Source organism: Osmia lignaria, chromosome 13, assembly GCF_051020975.1.
Source record: "Osmia lignaria lignaria isolate PbOS001 chromosome 13, iyOsmLign1, whole genome shotgun sequence".
In the NCBI taxonomy this organism is placed as follows: domain Eukaryota; kingdom Metazoa; phylum Arthropoda; class Insecta; order Hymenoptera; family Megachilidae; genus Osmia; species Osmia lignaria.
The window spans coordinates 266,063-281,799 of record NC_135044.1 but is presented as its reverse complement, the minus strand read 5'-3'; the positions used below and the strand labels follow the sequence as shown (position 1 = coordinate 281,799).

General features: G+C 30.8%; 4 protein-coding genes across 6 annotated transcripts; 2 read left to right on the top strand and 2 right to left on the bottom strand.

Moving 5' to 3' along the window:
* Nucleotides 1–184: 184 nt before the first annotated feature.
* LOC117610269 (RCC1-like G exchanging factor-like protein) lies at nt 185–2,352 on the top strand. Of its 2 annotated transcripts, none has more exons than XM_034337459.2 (8): nt 185–568; nt 624–884; nt 973–1,261; nt 1,336–1,508; nt 1,613–1,774; nt 1,842–1,969; nt 2,027–2,158; nt 2,205–2,342. In XM_034337459.2, exons 1-8 carry the CDS (start codon nt 460–462, stop codon nt 2,217–2,219), a joined length of 1,269 nt encoding a protein of 422 aa, XP_034193350.1. In that variant the 5' UTR covers nt 185–459; the 3' UTR covers nt 2,220–2,342. The 2 variants fall into 2 exon arrangements, with proteins under 2 accessions (XP_034193350.1, XP_034193349.1); XM_034337458.2 differs by having other exon boundaries at nt 186–568; nt 2,216–2,352.
* On the bottom strand, nt 2,168–6,545 carry LOC117610265 (uncharacterized). The gene is made up of 16 exons (XM_034337451.2): nt 6,373–6,545; nt 6,104–6,155; nt 5,832–6,027; nt 5,588–5,753; nt 5,334–5,506; nt 5,109–5,267; nt 4,877–5,034; nt 4,446–4,795; nt 4,242–4,353; nt 4,032–4,161; nt 3,815–3,954; nt 3,545–3,742; nt 3,317–3,466; nt 3,102–3,256; nt 2,816–3,032; nt 2,168–2,731 (listed from the first exon to the last, which is right to left on the bottom strand). The coding sequence occupies exons 2-16, from the start codon at nt 6,141–6,143 to the stop codon at nt 2,595–2,597; spliced, it is 2,481 nt and encodes an 826-aa protein (XP_034193342.2). The 5' UTR covers nt 6,144–6,155; nt 6,373–6,545; the 3' UTR covers nt 2,168–2,594.
* On the top strand, nt 5,918–10,515 carry LOC117610267 (uncharacterized). Of its 2 annotated transcripts, none has more exons than XM_034337454.2 (14): nt 5,918–6,054; nt 7,097–7,283; nt 7,366–7,631; nt 7,694–7,864; nt 7,925–8,083; nt 8,150–8,317; nt 8,389–8,567; nt 8,644–8,867; nt 8,955–9,097; nt 9,157–9,357; nt 9,428–9,553; nt 9,625–9,773; nt 9,850–10,051; nt 10,317–10,514. In XM_034337454.2, the coding sequence occupies exons 2-14, from the start codon at nt 7,222–7,224 to the stop codon at nt 10,457–10,459; spliced, it is 2,193 nt and encodes a 730-aa protein (XP_034193345.2). In that variant the 5' UTR covers nt 5,918–6,054; nt 7,097–7,221; the 3' UTR covers nt 10,460–10,514. The 2 variants fall into 2 exon arrangements, with proteins under 2 accessions (XP_034193345.2, XP_034193344.2); XM_034337453.2 differs by lacking the exon at nt 5,918–6,054 and adding an exon at nt 6,861–7,020 and having other exon boundaries at nt 10,317–10,515.
* Nucleotides 10,516–10,535: 20 nt separating this feature from the next.
* Nup133 (nuclear pore complex protein Nup133) lies at nt 10,536–15,695 on the bottom strand. The gene is made up of 20 exons (XM_034337450.2): nt 15,608–15,695; nt 15,371–15,479; nt 14,962–15,301; nt 14,572–14,889; nt 14,326–14,487; nt 14,132–14,261; nt 13,859–14,035; nt 13,626–13,785; nt 13,375–13,546; nt 13,147–13,306; nt 12,952–13,064; nt 12,738–12,844; nt 12,445–12,661; nt 12,224–12,367; nt 11,950–12,151; nt 11,721–11,880; nt 11,433–11,628; nt 11,160–11,354; nt 10,866–11,088; nt 10,536–10,785 (listed from the first exon to the last, which is right to left on the bottom strand). The coding sequence occupies exons 2-20, from the start codon at nt 15,463–15,465 to the stop codon at nt 10,652–10,654; spliced, it is 3,405 nt and encodes a 1,134-aa protein (XP_034193341.1). The 5' UTR covers nt 15,466–15,479; nt 15,608–15,695; the 3' UTR covers nt 10,536–10,651.
* Between the last annotated feature and the right edge of the window lie 42 nt (nt 15,696–15,737).

Here is a 15,737-nt window from a genome sequence, read left to right as displayed (position 1 = left end):
TTCAACCTTATATCGCATCGATCAGTTAATTACTTTTTAAAGAGTAATTAAAAGTAACACAAGAAATTTTTATTTCATTTAAATTATTTTAAATACCTGTGTATTCTTGTTTTTTTTTTTTTTTTAACCACACAATGTGTTTGCGGTAAATACATGTTTTGCTTTAAATGGACCATCACAATTTTTCATTATATGTATGTATACTTTGTATTACCCGCTTTTAAATGAAACTCGCACACATGAGATGAAACCTTTAGATTTGTAGAAGAGGAGCTTTCAAAAACAACGAAAGAAACACGTATAATGACAAGTTTCATGGTATATATACACCTGCGTTTCGATAGAAATTAAGTCTGCTTTATAAGTTATAAAATTTTCCAAAGAATCAATGATTTAATTAATAAGTGGAATTTCTATTGAAAGTGTAAATTTTCAAAGAAAACGAGTCATATATTAACCATGTTGAATTCTATAAAGGAATGTCTAAAGAATAATGTACGAAAACGAAATAAAGTCGTACGATTAAATAAATCTGGAAACAAAAAGACAATTTTAAAAAATATACCAGGTAAGAAGTTTAAAGCAAGTACGCGAAGAGTATACTACATAACAAATATCTTTAGTCTTTCAGTATCCGGTAAGCAATGAAAGAGATCACAGAGTGTATGTTTGGGGTATGGCAGAGCATGGTGCTCTTGGAACTTTAAAGTCAACGTTGCACGAAAAGGGTATTTCATTTATTCCAAGACCAAAAAGACTCGCATTTGGAGAAATGCACGATGTAACCGATATATGCTGTGGTTACGGTTTTACTGCCTTTGCATTACGATCTAACGATAAGAATATTTTATATGGAAGTGGAATAAATACAGACTCACAACTTGGTAAGAAAGAAATATTTGAACATTTTAAAGTATCTTACGTTATAAAGATTAAGATTTCATCAGGATTTCATATGTAACACTATGACAGGCTTTCATGAAAATGATAAAAAGTTTCCCGATGACTTAATAACCGAACTAAGACCTATTAATTTACCGCTAAACGGTTCTTCGTCCAAAGTTATTAGTATAGCAGCTGGAAGAGCACATTTGTTGGTATTGACGGACGAAGGTTTATTTACATTAGGAAATAATGCCTATGGGCAGTGTGGTCGTCCTGTAATTATAAACGAAAATTATAACAAAAGTAAAGTAGTTCATCGTATATCTGATATTAAAGGAAAAAAGATTAAAGCTGTAACAGCTGGGCAGGATCATAGGTATGAGATATTGTAGCTTGTAATAAATAGTTAATTGCAGTATTTGAATAGCCTCCCTTATTGCTATATGATAGCATACTCTTGACAGAATCCGGCGAAGTATATACTTTTGGTTGGGGTGCAGATGGACAAACCGGATTAGCGCATTACAGAAATGAATATAGACCAAGTTTGGTCAAAGGAGATTTAGCTGGACAGCATATTGTAAAAGTTGCCTGTGTTGCTGATTGTGTGTTAGCGCTCAGTGGTATCTACAATATTCGTGTATTAATATCATAGTAAACTGCATTATATGTATATAATATCACAATGAATTATATATTATATAATTGGTTGAACTTGTGGTTATAGATAAAGGAAAAGTATTTGGTTGGGGTAACTCAGAATATGGACAGCTATTTGTACAGGGTGACAATCAACAAGTTAATATTGCTACTGAATTGAATGCATTACAGCAGTTGGGTCATATTAAAGATATTGCAAGTGGTGGTTGTTTTTGTATGGTCTTAAACAGTAAGTTTTTACGTAATAATCTTATATTTAACTGTTTGCATAATTATTATAGTTATGCATATTATAGACGACGGGGATGTTTATGTGTGGGGCTATGGTATTCTTGGTTTCGGTCCCAACGTTACAAGAATTATGCAGCCAACACTAATTCCATCAGTACTGTTTGGTAAAAATGCATATGAGAAAGATACGAAAGTAAGTTAAATCTGAGATTAACGAGGAAATAGAAGTAATTACATACGTTCTTTGTAGGTCGTTAAGATATTTTGTGGTATGAGTCATCTTGCAGCTTTAACTAATCTAGGTGATTTATATATGTGGGGTTGCAACAAATTTGGATCCTTAGGATTAGGACATTCAAAGGACCAGTACTTTCCATTGAAGGTAACTAAGTTCGTTATTAAAAATAGTATAATTATATTATAAATAGTTGCATTACAGGTAAATGTAGGGGCTCAAGTGAAAAAGGTTGCTTGTGGAGTAGATCATACGGTTACTCTCTGTAAACCTTTTGTTTGAGGCATAATATATTTGTCACATAATATGTGGTAATATATTATTTATAAAAAAGTATGTACAAATTGTTGTTTCAATCTGTTATAATAATATAATACGTGTAGGTAATTACTTTTGATGTCGTTAATGTATCGTGTAAAGTTTAAGTGATAAATAACGAGCCTCCAGTTTAGTATGGAATGTTAGCAAACGAAAATGAACACATTTAACGCGTAATGCTATTAACTATGATTTGAATACCATAGAAAAACTTACAAGATAATTATTCTAGCAATGAATTCACATGAAATCGATTTATATAATATTATACTTTATAAAAAGCTAAACATACGATTAAAATAAGAGAACTGAATGCAATTTTAGTTGCACTACTAGTACATACTAAATTTTCGTAAGATATCGTGTATTTTACTGAATTAGGAAATCTACAAAATCGATGATCTGAAAAATAAAGAAAAAGAATTTATATTATTAATAAGATTAAATTATCTTTCTACAATTTCCATTTACTTCGATTGTACTCACCTGTGCATTGATATGAACTTCTTGAAGAGTTGGCACTTACTGATATATAAAGTGGTGGACAATCATGAATAAAAGTAGCATCAGCACAAGATACTGTAATACTGTGTACGTCATTAGTTATCGATGCGCATGATGTAGATGAATCTGTTGTTGCATTCATTTGTAATATTTTCCGCGAGGAACACACAGTCAAACTATCAGAGCTACTTTTTTGAATCTAAAACCGTGGTTTACATATAATGTGAAGAACGTTTTACATATTAATAATATTTATAAAGATGCTCACCTTTATTGTGGCAGAATGTTCAGTGCTGAAAAAGTAATTGGGATGTAATCTGTAGAAATTAATACCGTTTGGCGTTACGTAATCGGTGTATGGATTTGAAGGTCCAGTTGAAACGTAGTCTGATCCACATTGTGTATTGATCAAGCGCTTAGGAACTGTAACATGTTATAGCTAGTACGTTTCCTTAACATTATGTAATGTTACGAAGTGATTACCTTGTTTTATTCTTGCAACAATATTGGTTATTGGTGCTAAAGCATCTGGAGTATCTCCAGTTGTGATAGAAAATAAGTCTGTTGCAGAATTTTTTACCAAGTCGGACCAGGTATCTTTTGATCCATATGTGGCAATAAGCAATACCGTATCTGAAACAATTATTAACAATAAATTATACAAAGATACCAGAATTTAATCGAATACATTTATAAAATATAAGTCGTTACCTGGAATTAATTCTCGCATATGTGAAATGCGTTGTAAACAGAATTCCTTATCAGTTTTGGGAATATCTGGCACACGTGGAATAATTAAGACAACATCGGACCTAGCACCACCATCACGATTACGTTCGTTGCTCAGTTTATTTTTCAAGTACCAATTTAATTTTTCCAGTGATTTGGGTAAATCAAAACCATGAGTAACTGAATGAATTGCTATGTAATTAGTTTGTTCGCAAATTATTACTTATTATGAATTTATAAATTACTACGTACTGTTCTCATAATGTGATGAATTATAAGCTTGAAAATCTAAAATATTCCAAGTACTGTTAATAATTAGAGTTCCATCCCCTCCGTTTATTAACGTGAAATTAGAATTAAACCGATTAATTTCTACGCTCTCCAATAAGGTTCTAAAACAAATACACATTAATAATTATTAGTATACATCCTCGCGTGTGTATAGTATCGGGTGTTTTTAAAAACTTACGCAAGAATAGGTTTTATTGTAGCAAGATCCAAATTTGTATCCAGAATGATTGTCAAATCAACAGATATCTTGGTCAAATCAAGCGATGTGTCTGTAGCCTTACACGAGGGATCTTTCCCCATTGACAAAGCTGTAAGATCATTCAAATAAATACATATGCCTTGTTCAATTGTTTTATGAAGAGAAAGTTGAGATGACGTTAATACTTACGCACGTATTTTACTAATTCATTTACTGCTTGTACCGAAAGCTTTTCTATTACTGCAGGTTCTATTGTTGCTTGTGCTATGTAAGGATCTAACAATAAAGCAGCGCTGTACGTCTATAGAAAGTGACAAGTACGTAACATTAAAATAACTTTCATTTCAGAAATTAATTGGAAATATTTTACAATTATTATAGTATATTTTTTACCTGTGCAACCATTGTTTCATTAGGAGCAACGGCTGTAAATAATGTGTTTCGGTTGCATGCTCTAATCGCAGAATCAAAGAATCCTAATGAGCTGTAGTACATATCAAATATCTGTGAAAGTCTCAAACTGGGTATTTTAGAATACCATTTACTAATTTCATTAGCCAAGATTAAGCCATCTAAATCTCCTCTGATTTCTGCCGTTGTCATTTCATTTTTTTCATTGGAACTTAAAAAGTACCAACGTGGTAAAGCAGTGGAATTCCAGTTACCAGTTGCTCCAAGACTAAGTTTGTCTGTTTGTGGATCCATGGTAGGACCTTGCCTTAAAGCTACCTCTGCTAAATCTCCTGTTTATAATAATAATAATAATTCATGTATTTAAGGTGATTAATTAGTTATCTATAGATATTTTAAGAATTTAATATTACCAGCTAAAGTAGCAACCCATTTATTATCCAAAGTTAATGATAAATTTATATTCTTTTTCTGAACTGTATCGGGTTCTAAATTTTTAAGTGTAGTTATTTCAGGTTGCGTAGCTGCAGCTATTCCAGCCAGGACTAAACCAGGAGAGAGTGTACCCCACCTAAAAAAATTAATTTAATCGTATACCCACATATGTATGTATATTTTTTTTTTTTAAATAAATTGAACACTTACTCAGTTTTTATAACTCCATTTTCCACAGGACATTTGCTAAGATGTGGTAATGTAGATAGTCGTGCACTATCAGGGTGATTAGGTGGTAATTCTGGATACAGCGAATTTGGATCAATTGTTGGTTTAACACCGTTATCATTATGGTGAGTCATAGTCCTTCTACATAAAAATGATTTACAATGTACATTTTATTTTTCGTATTGATCTTTTTCTTGTTAAACTTACAGTTCTTCTGATGACAATGTTTCCACATCATTGATAGTACTTTCAGTCGGAGTTTTATTATCCTTTAAAATGCTTCTTACAAATCTTCTTCTATTTGCAATTCTACAAACTTTTGCTTCATCTCCCCTTTCAAAAACATCAATGGTACTTGATAACATAAAGTGTAAAGTACACTGCAATACAATAGTTAAATATTAAATTAATGAGTACAGATAGACTACAATAGTGGTAAGGATTTTGAATGTTATACATACCCTTTCAACATCTGTGATACTATTATTAGGAAATAACATGGCATTCCCTGGTATAAGCCGTAGAGTTTGAGCATGACGAAAGAATTGGAAAGAGATTGGTGCATAAGGTGTTATTCCATTTTGTGAATTAACACGAGGATTTGGAGCAATTCCATCTTGTCGAAAACTGTGAATCAAATGTATTAAGTATCAGTGAAGTTATATTTTTTCACGAAATTATTATTTTAAAGTACAAATAATTTACCGATGTAAGAGTGCTACAGATAAGCTTCTCAGATCCATGTTAAGCCCTTCTGTATCTTCAATTTTGCGAAGTATTGCAAGAAATGTATTTAAAGTATGTGGTAATCTGTTATCTCTTTCCAGAAGATATTTATTCTCGTAACATTCTCGAAGAGAAGGTGGAAGATTTCTAAGTGCATTTTCTTGTGCATACACAGCTAAAAGAAATTAATAATTGTAAAGAGGTATATTTTTTAAATTTCATAATATGATAGTAATAAAATAAATACTCACTTAATGTAATAAAAATAAAAAAATACAAAAATTTTGCCATTGCTGAAACAAACTTAAAGTAGAAAAAATTTATTAATTTTACGTTCGTATAGTTAACCAGTATATAAATAGAAAAAGATATATGAAAGTAATACAGAATTGTATAATATAAAAAAATATGATAACATATCATGTATTTAATATGTAACTGATTAACGAACAAGTGTATTTAATTTAAATAAACAATTATAAAGAAGTCAAATTGTATATAACATTAAAGAAATACATACCAGAACTGAATTTTAGACACTTTTTTAACAGAATAAATGGTACTCCTACAACCAGCTCCAGTAAGGTATGATACCACACCTATCCAGAGATATAGCCAAACCTATCATCACTAAACAGATAAGATAATATGATACATAATGAGTAATATGTCCCCACTTTGTTATAGATATTAAATCAGATATTCTTAAGACCTGAAAAATATCTTAAAAACTATCAAACAGTAAACATTATGCATTAAATGTTATCAATCATTTTGTATACTATATCTTTAAAGTATTAAATATTTATGTTATATCTTACTGTATATGTAAATCAATTTTATTTTAAATAATATTGACCTTTTTTCAATAACTTAAATTTCATGTTTAACATTCAGTATAATTTTACTTAATAACACAAATAAAAAATCTTGAACTTATATAAGTTTCAAGATTTTGTTAGAGAAAAAGAATCATAAATATTTTTATCCAAAAGAAATATCTTATCAGATTTTAAATAGAACTATATCTCCTTTCATACTTGCACAATTCTGAGTCATTATATAAAAGATACCGAAAGTAGAATATAAGTATTACACTTCATGTAATGAATTCTCAATAATATAAACATGAGAACTAACAAAGCTTTATTTTTTATACTGTATTTTGGTAAGTTATTTGATTACTACACAAGATATCAAGCAATTCAATTTCAAATTCTGACTTTAATTTGTTTATTACACAGAATTACAATTAACATGGTCACAAATAGGTATACCAGCAGCACTCAGGGAGTGTTACAGAAACAACAGTACACTGAATCCCAAACTTCCATTAAATTTACGTGTAATAATAGATATCATTCAAAAAATGGAAAGGCATTCGTATACAACCATGAATATGAGAATAATGTCATCGGCAATATTACATAGGTAATTAAATGTAATATAAAAATATTTAAATTATGTTAGTACCCGATGTCATTATCTAATGATCATCTTTTACAAATAACAGATTCAAGTTTGATGGTATTGAATATCAAAAAGATGTGCGAGCTTCAGATAGTATACTTCCATTTAGTGGAACTGGAACTCAACGTACCAAACATAAATTAATGGAAGAACTAATTCCAGGCAATGCAGAAATTTTACCAGTTCATATACTTTCACATGCAGAACGCTGTATACTTCATCAGGCTATTTCAAATACAGTTCTAAAATATGACATTGAAGGAAGTAATAAAATATGTAGTCAAATCATTCAGAGTGAAAATTTAACAGGTAATCTTTAAAATGGAAAGAAAGAGTATTTGTAGAGATGAAAACTAAAAATTATTACACAGGTATAAGTGTATCTACTAAAACACAGAGTTGTCCAATACAACAAGGAGTAATTCTGACAACATATGGAACTATTGCCCCTGGAGCAATTATAGGAGCTGTTGCTGCAACACTTCAACATCAAAATGTTGCTGTGAACCAGTTAATTACTACTTTGGAAACATCTCCTTCAGGTAAGTATCAGTACTGTAAAATAATATAATATCGCATCACTTGTACATATTTCTTTCTAGAAACGAACTCCACAACTATATACAGTTTAAAATACAATGAAGAGGAAATTGATTTTATTCTACCAAGAAGTGATATGAGTCGTGAACCATCTATGTGGTATCATGCATTAATGTCTTCATCTATGAAAGTTGATAATGTATGGTTAACTACAATTGCAGGTATAGCATATAATAATATTTCTATTATGCATTTTTAATAGATATAAAAGGATATTGTTCGATTAGGCGAATTAGCAGAAATGGTAGTATATCAAGGGCCCTTGATGGAATTCAACATGACTCTTGGTGCAACAGGATTTTGGCAGAACAGAATACGTCCAATTATTTTCTATCTCACAAGTCCATATGAAAACTTTGATGCAACACGAGCTGAACTACTAGGAGGCATTGATGGTGAAGTAGTATAACATATAATCAACAATTTTTTAGACAAATGCTAACTAATCATATACCTATTGCTTTAGGTATGATTATCGCAAGTAACTTGAAGACTTGGATTGAAGATTTCTATAGTCTTCGACTTAGTCAAATTTTGGAGATGTATTATTCCTATAAAGGTATTGCTTTTAACACAAATATTAGAGCTTGCGATCGATCACAAGCTTTCTTATATGCTGTGCCAAAAACTATTCTGAATGAACAGGTTTGTTATAATACGAATTAAGTAAAGTATTGCAATTCCATCAGTTTATTTAATTTGTAACTATTATTTACAACAGGTCTATGCAATAGCTCAGATGTTAGCTTATCATAAAAGTATTGCATATATTCCACCTGAAATTTTGCAGAATTTGGTTGAAAGTGCTACTGAACAATTTTATACCTATGCAGAAACTTATCTATTTCCGGAATTGCCTTGTCAACAAATAAATCATTCTCGGGTAGAGGCATTAATTGTGTTTGATGGCTCATGGACAGTAGAATATACAGTAGATTTTTTAGCGTAAGTTACACTATATAAAAATATAGTCTTTTACAGTTATTTATATCAGAAGATATTCTTATTTTTAAGCTAAATCTATTTTATTAGAGCTTTGATACAAGACTTAAATGTATCAATGTATGGATCAAAGATCGGTATAATACATGGTACCTCAGGAGAATGGTTGTTAAATATTACAGACAGTCCATCACTTGCGTTTGAAACATTAAACAATCTCACAAATATTTCATGTAAGTTTCATCGTTTTATCATAATTTTAGAAGAAATATTTATAGTAGTATCCTTTTAGGGCCTACACAACTGAATTACACTAAAATTTTGAATACAATATTTACTCATTTAAATAAAACATGGGAAAATAATGAAAAACATCATGTAATTGGAAATCTTGGTCAAATAGTTGTACTATTATCTCCGTTAGGTTCTATGTCTAATGATGATAAACTATCAGCAATGACGATTCTACGTGAAATAAAGTATAATCATCCAGGTAATGGTTCTACGAAACTTTTGTAAACTAAGAAATTATAAATCTAAATGATTTTCCGTGATGTTTACAGATGTTCATTACGTGTATTATACATCACTATCTAATACTAAATTCTTTGCATCGTTTATTCTATCCAGTGAAGATCATTTAATAGAAAACTCAAATATGAACGCTATTACTCGATATGCATCAAAAAGTATGTTATTAACTATATAATTTAATACTTTTTAAATCATAAAAGAAAGCATTCATTGCATATATTTTTAGTTCCAATGATACTGAGACCTATGTCTTTCAACTCACATGATTCAAACAACTTTCTCCCGCAATTTGAAGACTATATAAGTCCTTCGGAATCTATTACATACAAAATGCATTCAAACTGGAAGCAAAATATGGAAAAAACATCGATCACAGTTCGTATTAAAAGAACATAATTCATAAAGTTCATTATTCTAAACCACTTTTGTTATAATATTAATTCTTTTTTAGATTCATACATTTGGATATGGTACCATGAAAGCTTGTTCATGGATACAATTTAAATCAGACGATAAAGAAAAGTTTCAGTGCAAGGAATTAACTGGTTATAAAGAAATTAATTTAACCAATCACTACAAATGTGTTAAGACTTTGCCTTGTCCTAACGTATATCTTCAAATACAAAATGTGACCTCTTTATATAAATGTGCAGGTAAATATTAGTTACAATAGTTATAATATACGGGTAGGTATCCTTCAAGGGAGTGGTAGCTGGAGTGATTCTGAACAACATTTTCCTTTACCAAAATGCTCGTAGAGGCTTAGTTTTTGATTTACAGGAAAAAGCTTTTCAGAATCATCGCAGTTATCACCCCCTCAAAGGATGTTCACCTGTAATCGAATATCTTGTATAAAGAAAGAAAGTATAGAAAAATTTAATATAACATTACTTTCAATGATAATGATCTTTTTTTCAGAAATAGACTGTAAAACACCAGATCAGGTAAGATTTATTATAAGAATGAATCGGCAGAGTTTAGAGCAAGAAAATTCTGCAAATAAAAATGTACTAGTATTACTTAACCTTTTGACATTATTTATACTCCACATATTAATGTAAACTTTTTTATATTATAAGATATGATTTTAAATTAGTCCTTAAGTTTTTATAAACATTTGTATCATCTTTTTATACAAATAAAATGCCTGATTTAAAAAATTCTTATGCTTTCAAACATGATCTACTGCATAAACATTTATTTGTTGTATAAAAAATACAAATTTTATTTTTACTTACAACTGATCAAGTAGATTAATAATTGCTGTACGCATACTCATACACAAATTTAACGAGAAACTGAAAGTTGCTCGATGCTGCAAGACTTCCCAATTCAGTCTCAGTCAATAACATGTCAACTGGAGGAAGAAATTCATTTACTTTACCACCTATAAAACAAATCAAATGATAATAATTTTCATCAATAAAAATTATTCTTGGTATATATTTTTTATAAATCTTTGTTTACCCATGAAATGTGCCAGATCCATTAATTTAAAGAAAATTGTTTCCTGCACTTGCTGTTCCGGATTCTTTCCTACGTTATCCCATTGATCTCGTTTAGCTGCCCGTGCCCATATTCGTAATTTTAAAGACATTTTTTCATCTTCTTGATCCACATACTCCAATAAATCGAGAGCCTTTTTGAAGTCATATTCATTTGCATCAACATTATCCTCGGACGTATATAACTGTCAATTATACCACATTTATATGTATAAAACATCTTACAAGATGTATATTTACGAATGAAAATTAATACCGTAATTAATTCTGTTGATGTAAATACTCGTAATTTTTCTACATCGTAACCGTATGTCTGAAGTACTTGCGTTGGTAAATCTTCTTGATGAGCTATAAGTGCCAATTCATTATTAATTCTTTTTACACATTCTCTCACTTCTTCCTCAGGGTCGTCCGAAGCTAGAAGAGCCAGTTTTGCTAAGGAAAGCATAGACTGACAAGAACAAACGGTTTTGTAACTAAAAATCCTTGAACATTTTTTTATGATTGACAAATAAGACGACTATTATACCTTTTTGCGAGTTACCAATTCATTTTCCTGGATTGCTAAAGAATGTAGTGTATTAGCAGCAAAACGTAAGTCGTCTGTTAATGCAGACTGTACCCATGACAGTGTAGGATGTTCGGCTAATTTTTCTGCTAATTCAACAGTACCTCCGCGTCTACATTTCTCTACCAACTGACCTTGTCGACCATCTTTTACATACCTATAATTCAAGCAATAAAATGGACATCAAATTCAATTAATAATAAAAGCAGGTTTAAATTTCTTCAAATAGCTCCACCTGAAGAATCTCACCATGAAAATAAAAATCCTACAAAGTCTTGAGCTGCAAATTTTTCTATATATCCATCTAAACGATTTTTATTGTTAGTTAATTCACATATTTGTATAAGAGAGGCAAAATCACAGTACTTCTCAGCTAGCATCGCGGCACTGTCGTATTGTTCTTCCTTTACTATAAATTGCAACATATAAGTATATTCTGTTATGAATGTTATTGAAATTAACTAAAAGAGCTACGTACTTAAAGGTTGAATTAAGTTTGTTCGATCCGTTTCGTACTGTTTTATAAGTATTTCAAACTTCTCTGTTCCTCTAACACTTTCTAAATGAGACTTACGACCATCTAATATTAAATCTATGTAACTGACTAATTGCTCGTACAATTCATTTCTAACCGTTGAATCATTAGTTCCAGTGATACCATGTTTAAGGGTTAAATTGTACTGTAATAATACGATACGTTGTAAAATTTTGAAGGTACAAAAAAAATGTTTCATTGGAAATATATTATTAACCATTGTAGTAAGACAATTCCTTAATCCATGTTTTCCAACTGCTGCTGTCCATGGAAGATACTCTGTTATCCCGGTTGAGCATCTTGTAGGTATGAACCGTTTAGCATTATGTTGTCGGTATTTAATCACTTCGTGCAATATAGCCTATTATTAGTATATTTAATAAATAAATCAGCAATTCAGCTATAGAATGTTTATTTTATGGATTTCATTATACTTACTAATAATATAGCATTCACTTGCATAATATAATGTGCTACTTGTTGGATGGGTCTTTCAGACTGAGTTACTTCTGATGCAGTATTCACTAGGGTAGGAAGAAAACGATGTACCGTACTTGCTTCACGATAAAATATATCACGCGGTGTTAACTCATCGGATACGTATGCATCCGGGCTTAAAGTATGTTCTATTACTGCATCCACGATATCAGAATATCTGTAAATGATAACAAATGATTGTTTAATAAAAAAAATTAAGTACCCATACACGTACTATGCGTATAAAAATTTACCTATTTTGGAGATTGTATATGGTTATAGCTGCGACTATCTTTTCTGCATATTCTTCGAGAACATGAGGCGTTGCCATAATTATTCCTCTATATGTAACTGCGCAAAACTAAATGAAAAAAAAAAAAAAAAAAAAAAAAAAAAAAATTTCACTTCGTTACTATTCCTTTAATTCCTATTTATGTGTAAATGTAATTATATAATAAATCGACTTACTCTCTTCCATAAATTATGTTCTTTCAGAAATGTTACGAATAAGTCTAACGCTTTGAGTTTCCCTTCCAGTTGATTAAGTATTTGCATAGAAGTAACTGCATTAATTGTCATTGCTGCAAATGGCACGTAAGCGATTAAATTTATGTAAATTATGTATTTCATATTTAAAAGGTAGATTATGAACAATTCAATTACATAAATCTCTATGATTTGTCCAACGTGGATCATTTGCTGGATAATCATCTATTAAATCTTTAGCAACTTTCAAAACTAGAGTATCGAGAGTAGCATCTATATCCATCACTGGCTCTTCCTGTACAGGAAAAAGTTGAGACAATATTTCTTCACACTGTGCCTACAATAAAATGAAACATGTTAATAAATGATAATTATTCCTATAACAATGAATGTTAAGCAGCTTACTTTATTTTGACGGAGGCTAAGAAGAAACGTAGCACGCAATTGTGTAGTGCTGTCAGAACTATAATACATATCCTGAACTTCTTCGTTGCTTATGAGACTAGTGAAATTTTGTGCGGTTGAATTAATTCGGTAATTATAATCTGTACTCGTATTAATATTATCGGCGTAACTTCTACAAATAAATGTGAAACGTATTATTAATAAAATTGTTATAAATTAAATGATTTATAAATGGTATAAAGGAAACGAACATGCTTAAATCTTGAGATGTAAAATCTGTTGGTACAATGGAAACCAGTCCAAAATTTTTAGTAAACAAAACTGGAGTTCCTGAACATAAGGCACCACCAAGGATACTATCATCTTCTCCTCGTACTAGATCTATTTTATCCTGTTCATGATCTGACATATCTAGAACAGTTTTTACTTTTAAAAAATATGAACAAATATTTAATAAAATCATATGTAAAATGATAAAACTTACAATTCACAACTAACACATCAGTCTTATTATATATAATGGCTTCCCATCCACATAATATAAAACGGTACGAAACTAAAATTGATTCTATATCGTTCTGGTAAAAGAGAAGATCAATTTTAACTGGTATGAACCATTTAAACGTATGTGCTAACGTTGTACCAGATAATTGTATTAAACCTGTACAATTAAATTAACCAACATATATAAATTAAGTTATTGTAGTACTCTTTCTTTAAAATTACAATAAAAAATTATTTCAAATAATAATACTACCAAGAGCAAAATGAATTAAGCGCGATGCAGTTGTACAGTGTGCTGCCATTAAAAATACTATTCCTTCGTCACAAGGTTGCATATCGATCAACCAAGTTTCCATATTTTGAGGATTGTATTCATTTGATTCCTAAAGTAACAATTGTTTTAAGTGCAACTGAACGAGTTGTTCCAATTTGTTTAGAACAACATACCCGTTGAAATATTTGTGAAATAATATGTCCAATATCCTCGTCAAATTCCATTTTCTCCTGTTCATTGTGAGGAAAAGACCAATACTGTAAAGATGAACCAGCTAAAATGAGAACTCTGGATCCTTTGTCTTCCATAGTTGTACAAGCAACTTTTACTAATTTCTAGAAAATAAAAACGAACAAGTTTCACTTTATTCCATAGTATGATCGTTAACTGGGTGTTAAGTTTTGCTAATAAAATTTAACCGTTTCTGTAACTGGGGATTGAGGCATAGCTCCAAAAATAAGAGAGGTCATTCTACGTCCTATACCTCCAAGCCATCCCTGACTTGTTCTAAGGACCTGACATGTAATGCTGTTTTTCCCACCAATAAACTGCGGCTGTAATAACGCCACTGTACAGGTGGTTGTAGCTAAAATACAACCATGACCAGGAACGTAAGTAAGACAATTAACTTCTTGACCTGCCAGTTCTGCGCTTGTTTCCACAGAAGATCCTTCATGGGCAACGCTAGCCCAAAATCGTACAATGCCCTCAGGAGAAACAGCCATGCAACTAGGTACCTATTTATTTTTAAAAATCACATTACACTAATTGTAACAGAGTTCAATTCTGATTAGACAAATTTTACCAACCTGTTGACCTGCTGGTAACCAAACAACTATGCATTCTGCTTTGTGAGCTAAATCACTTTGGGGCAACAATAATTCACGACACTGAGTTTTAAAAGTTCTTCGTTGCTTTGGATCATGAATTGTGGTTTTACATTGCCATACAAGTAACCTACGTCCACATACAAGCCAAGCCCAACCATCGGTCGAAATATTAACGCTAACAGCGGTATTTTTATCTACAAATCTAAGAGCTTCTGTAACAAGTACAGGTAAAGAAGAACCAAAACTTTCCACTACATGATTAGCGGTTTTACATATCACTTGTACAGACTGGTTTGAGCGTCCAGATACGCTTACGGTTCTGTAAAAATGAAAAATTCACTGTGTTAATTTATAACCAACAGCCCATTAACGATTGTAATAAACTTACGAAGTATTTTTCTTTAAAGATTGAACTATTGACATGCGTTTTCTTGGGGACGTCAAATTTCTTCCTAACGAGTTTCCTATACTCGTACGATCCATTCTGTTGCTTTAACCTTTTAAAAATTCGCATTAAAATAAAACAACAGGTTTATTAATTATTTAGAAAATAGTTTCATATTAGTATAGTTTAATATTTAATAATAATATGTAAGTAATAAGTAGGTTATTCTTCTGTACATACAAGATTGCCGGTAAAACAATTACACCATATGCCTGCCACAGATAATGAAAAATAGCTTGAGGTACTATCGACAAGCACCATCTTCACGACAAGAAAAATTCGTTCCGTAGCGCCATCTATACGAGAACGG

Excerpts from the sequence above, each read along its gene's own strand:
- Nup133 (XM_034337450.2), bottom strand. The coding sequence starts at position 15,465 with ATGGATCGTACGAGTATAGGAAACTCGTTAGGAAGAAATTTGACGTCC. Across the intron at positions 14,488-14,571 it reads AATCCCCAGTTACAGAAACG|AAATTAGTAAAAGTTGCTTG; the intron begins GTTAAATTTTAT and ends TTTATTTTCTAG. Across the intron at positions 13,786-13,858 it reads TGATGTGTTAGTTGTGAATT|ATATGTCAGATCATGAACAG; the intron begins GTAAGTTTTATC and ends AAACTGTTCTAG.
- LOC117610267 (XM_034337453.2), top strand. The coding sequence starts at position 6,981 with ATGAGAACTAACAAAGCTTTATTTTTTATACTGTATTTTG. Across the intron at positions 8,318-8,388 it reads ACTACTAGGAGGCATTGATG|GTATGATTATCGCAAGTAAC; the intron begins GTGAAGTAGTAT and ends CTATTGCTTTAG. Across the intron at positions 8,568-8,643 it reads AAACTATTCTGAATGAACAG|GTCTATGCAATAGCTCAGAT; the intron begins GTTTGTTATAAT and ends TATTTACAACAG.
- LOC117610265 (XM_034337451.2), bottom strand. The coding sequence starts at position 6,143 with ATGGCAAAATTTTTGTATTTTTTTATTTTTATTACATTAA. Across the intron at positions 5,507-5,587 it reads GTATCACAGATGTTGAAAGG|TGTACTTTACACTTTATGTT; the intron begins GTATGTATAACA and ends ATTGTATTGCAG. Across the intron at positions 4,162-4,241 it reads TGAATTAGTAAAATACGTGC|CTTTGTCAATGGGGAAAGAT; the intron begins GTAAGTATTAAC and ends ATGATCTTACAG.
- LOC117610269 (XM_034337458.2), top strand. The coding sequence starts at position 460 with ATGTTGAATTCTATAAAGGAATGTCTAAAGAATAATGTACGAAAACGA. Across the intron at positions 1,509-1,612 it reads TTGTGTGTTAGCGCTCAGTG|ATAAAGGAAAAGTATTTGGT; the intron begins GTATCTACAATA and ends TTGTGGTTATAG. Across the intron at positions 2,159-2,215 it reads ACCAGTACTTTCCATTGAAG|GTAAATGTAGGGGCTCAAGT; the intron begins GTAACTAAGTTC and ends GTTGCATTACAG.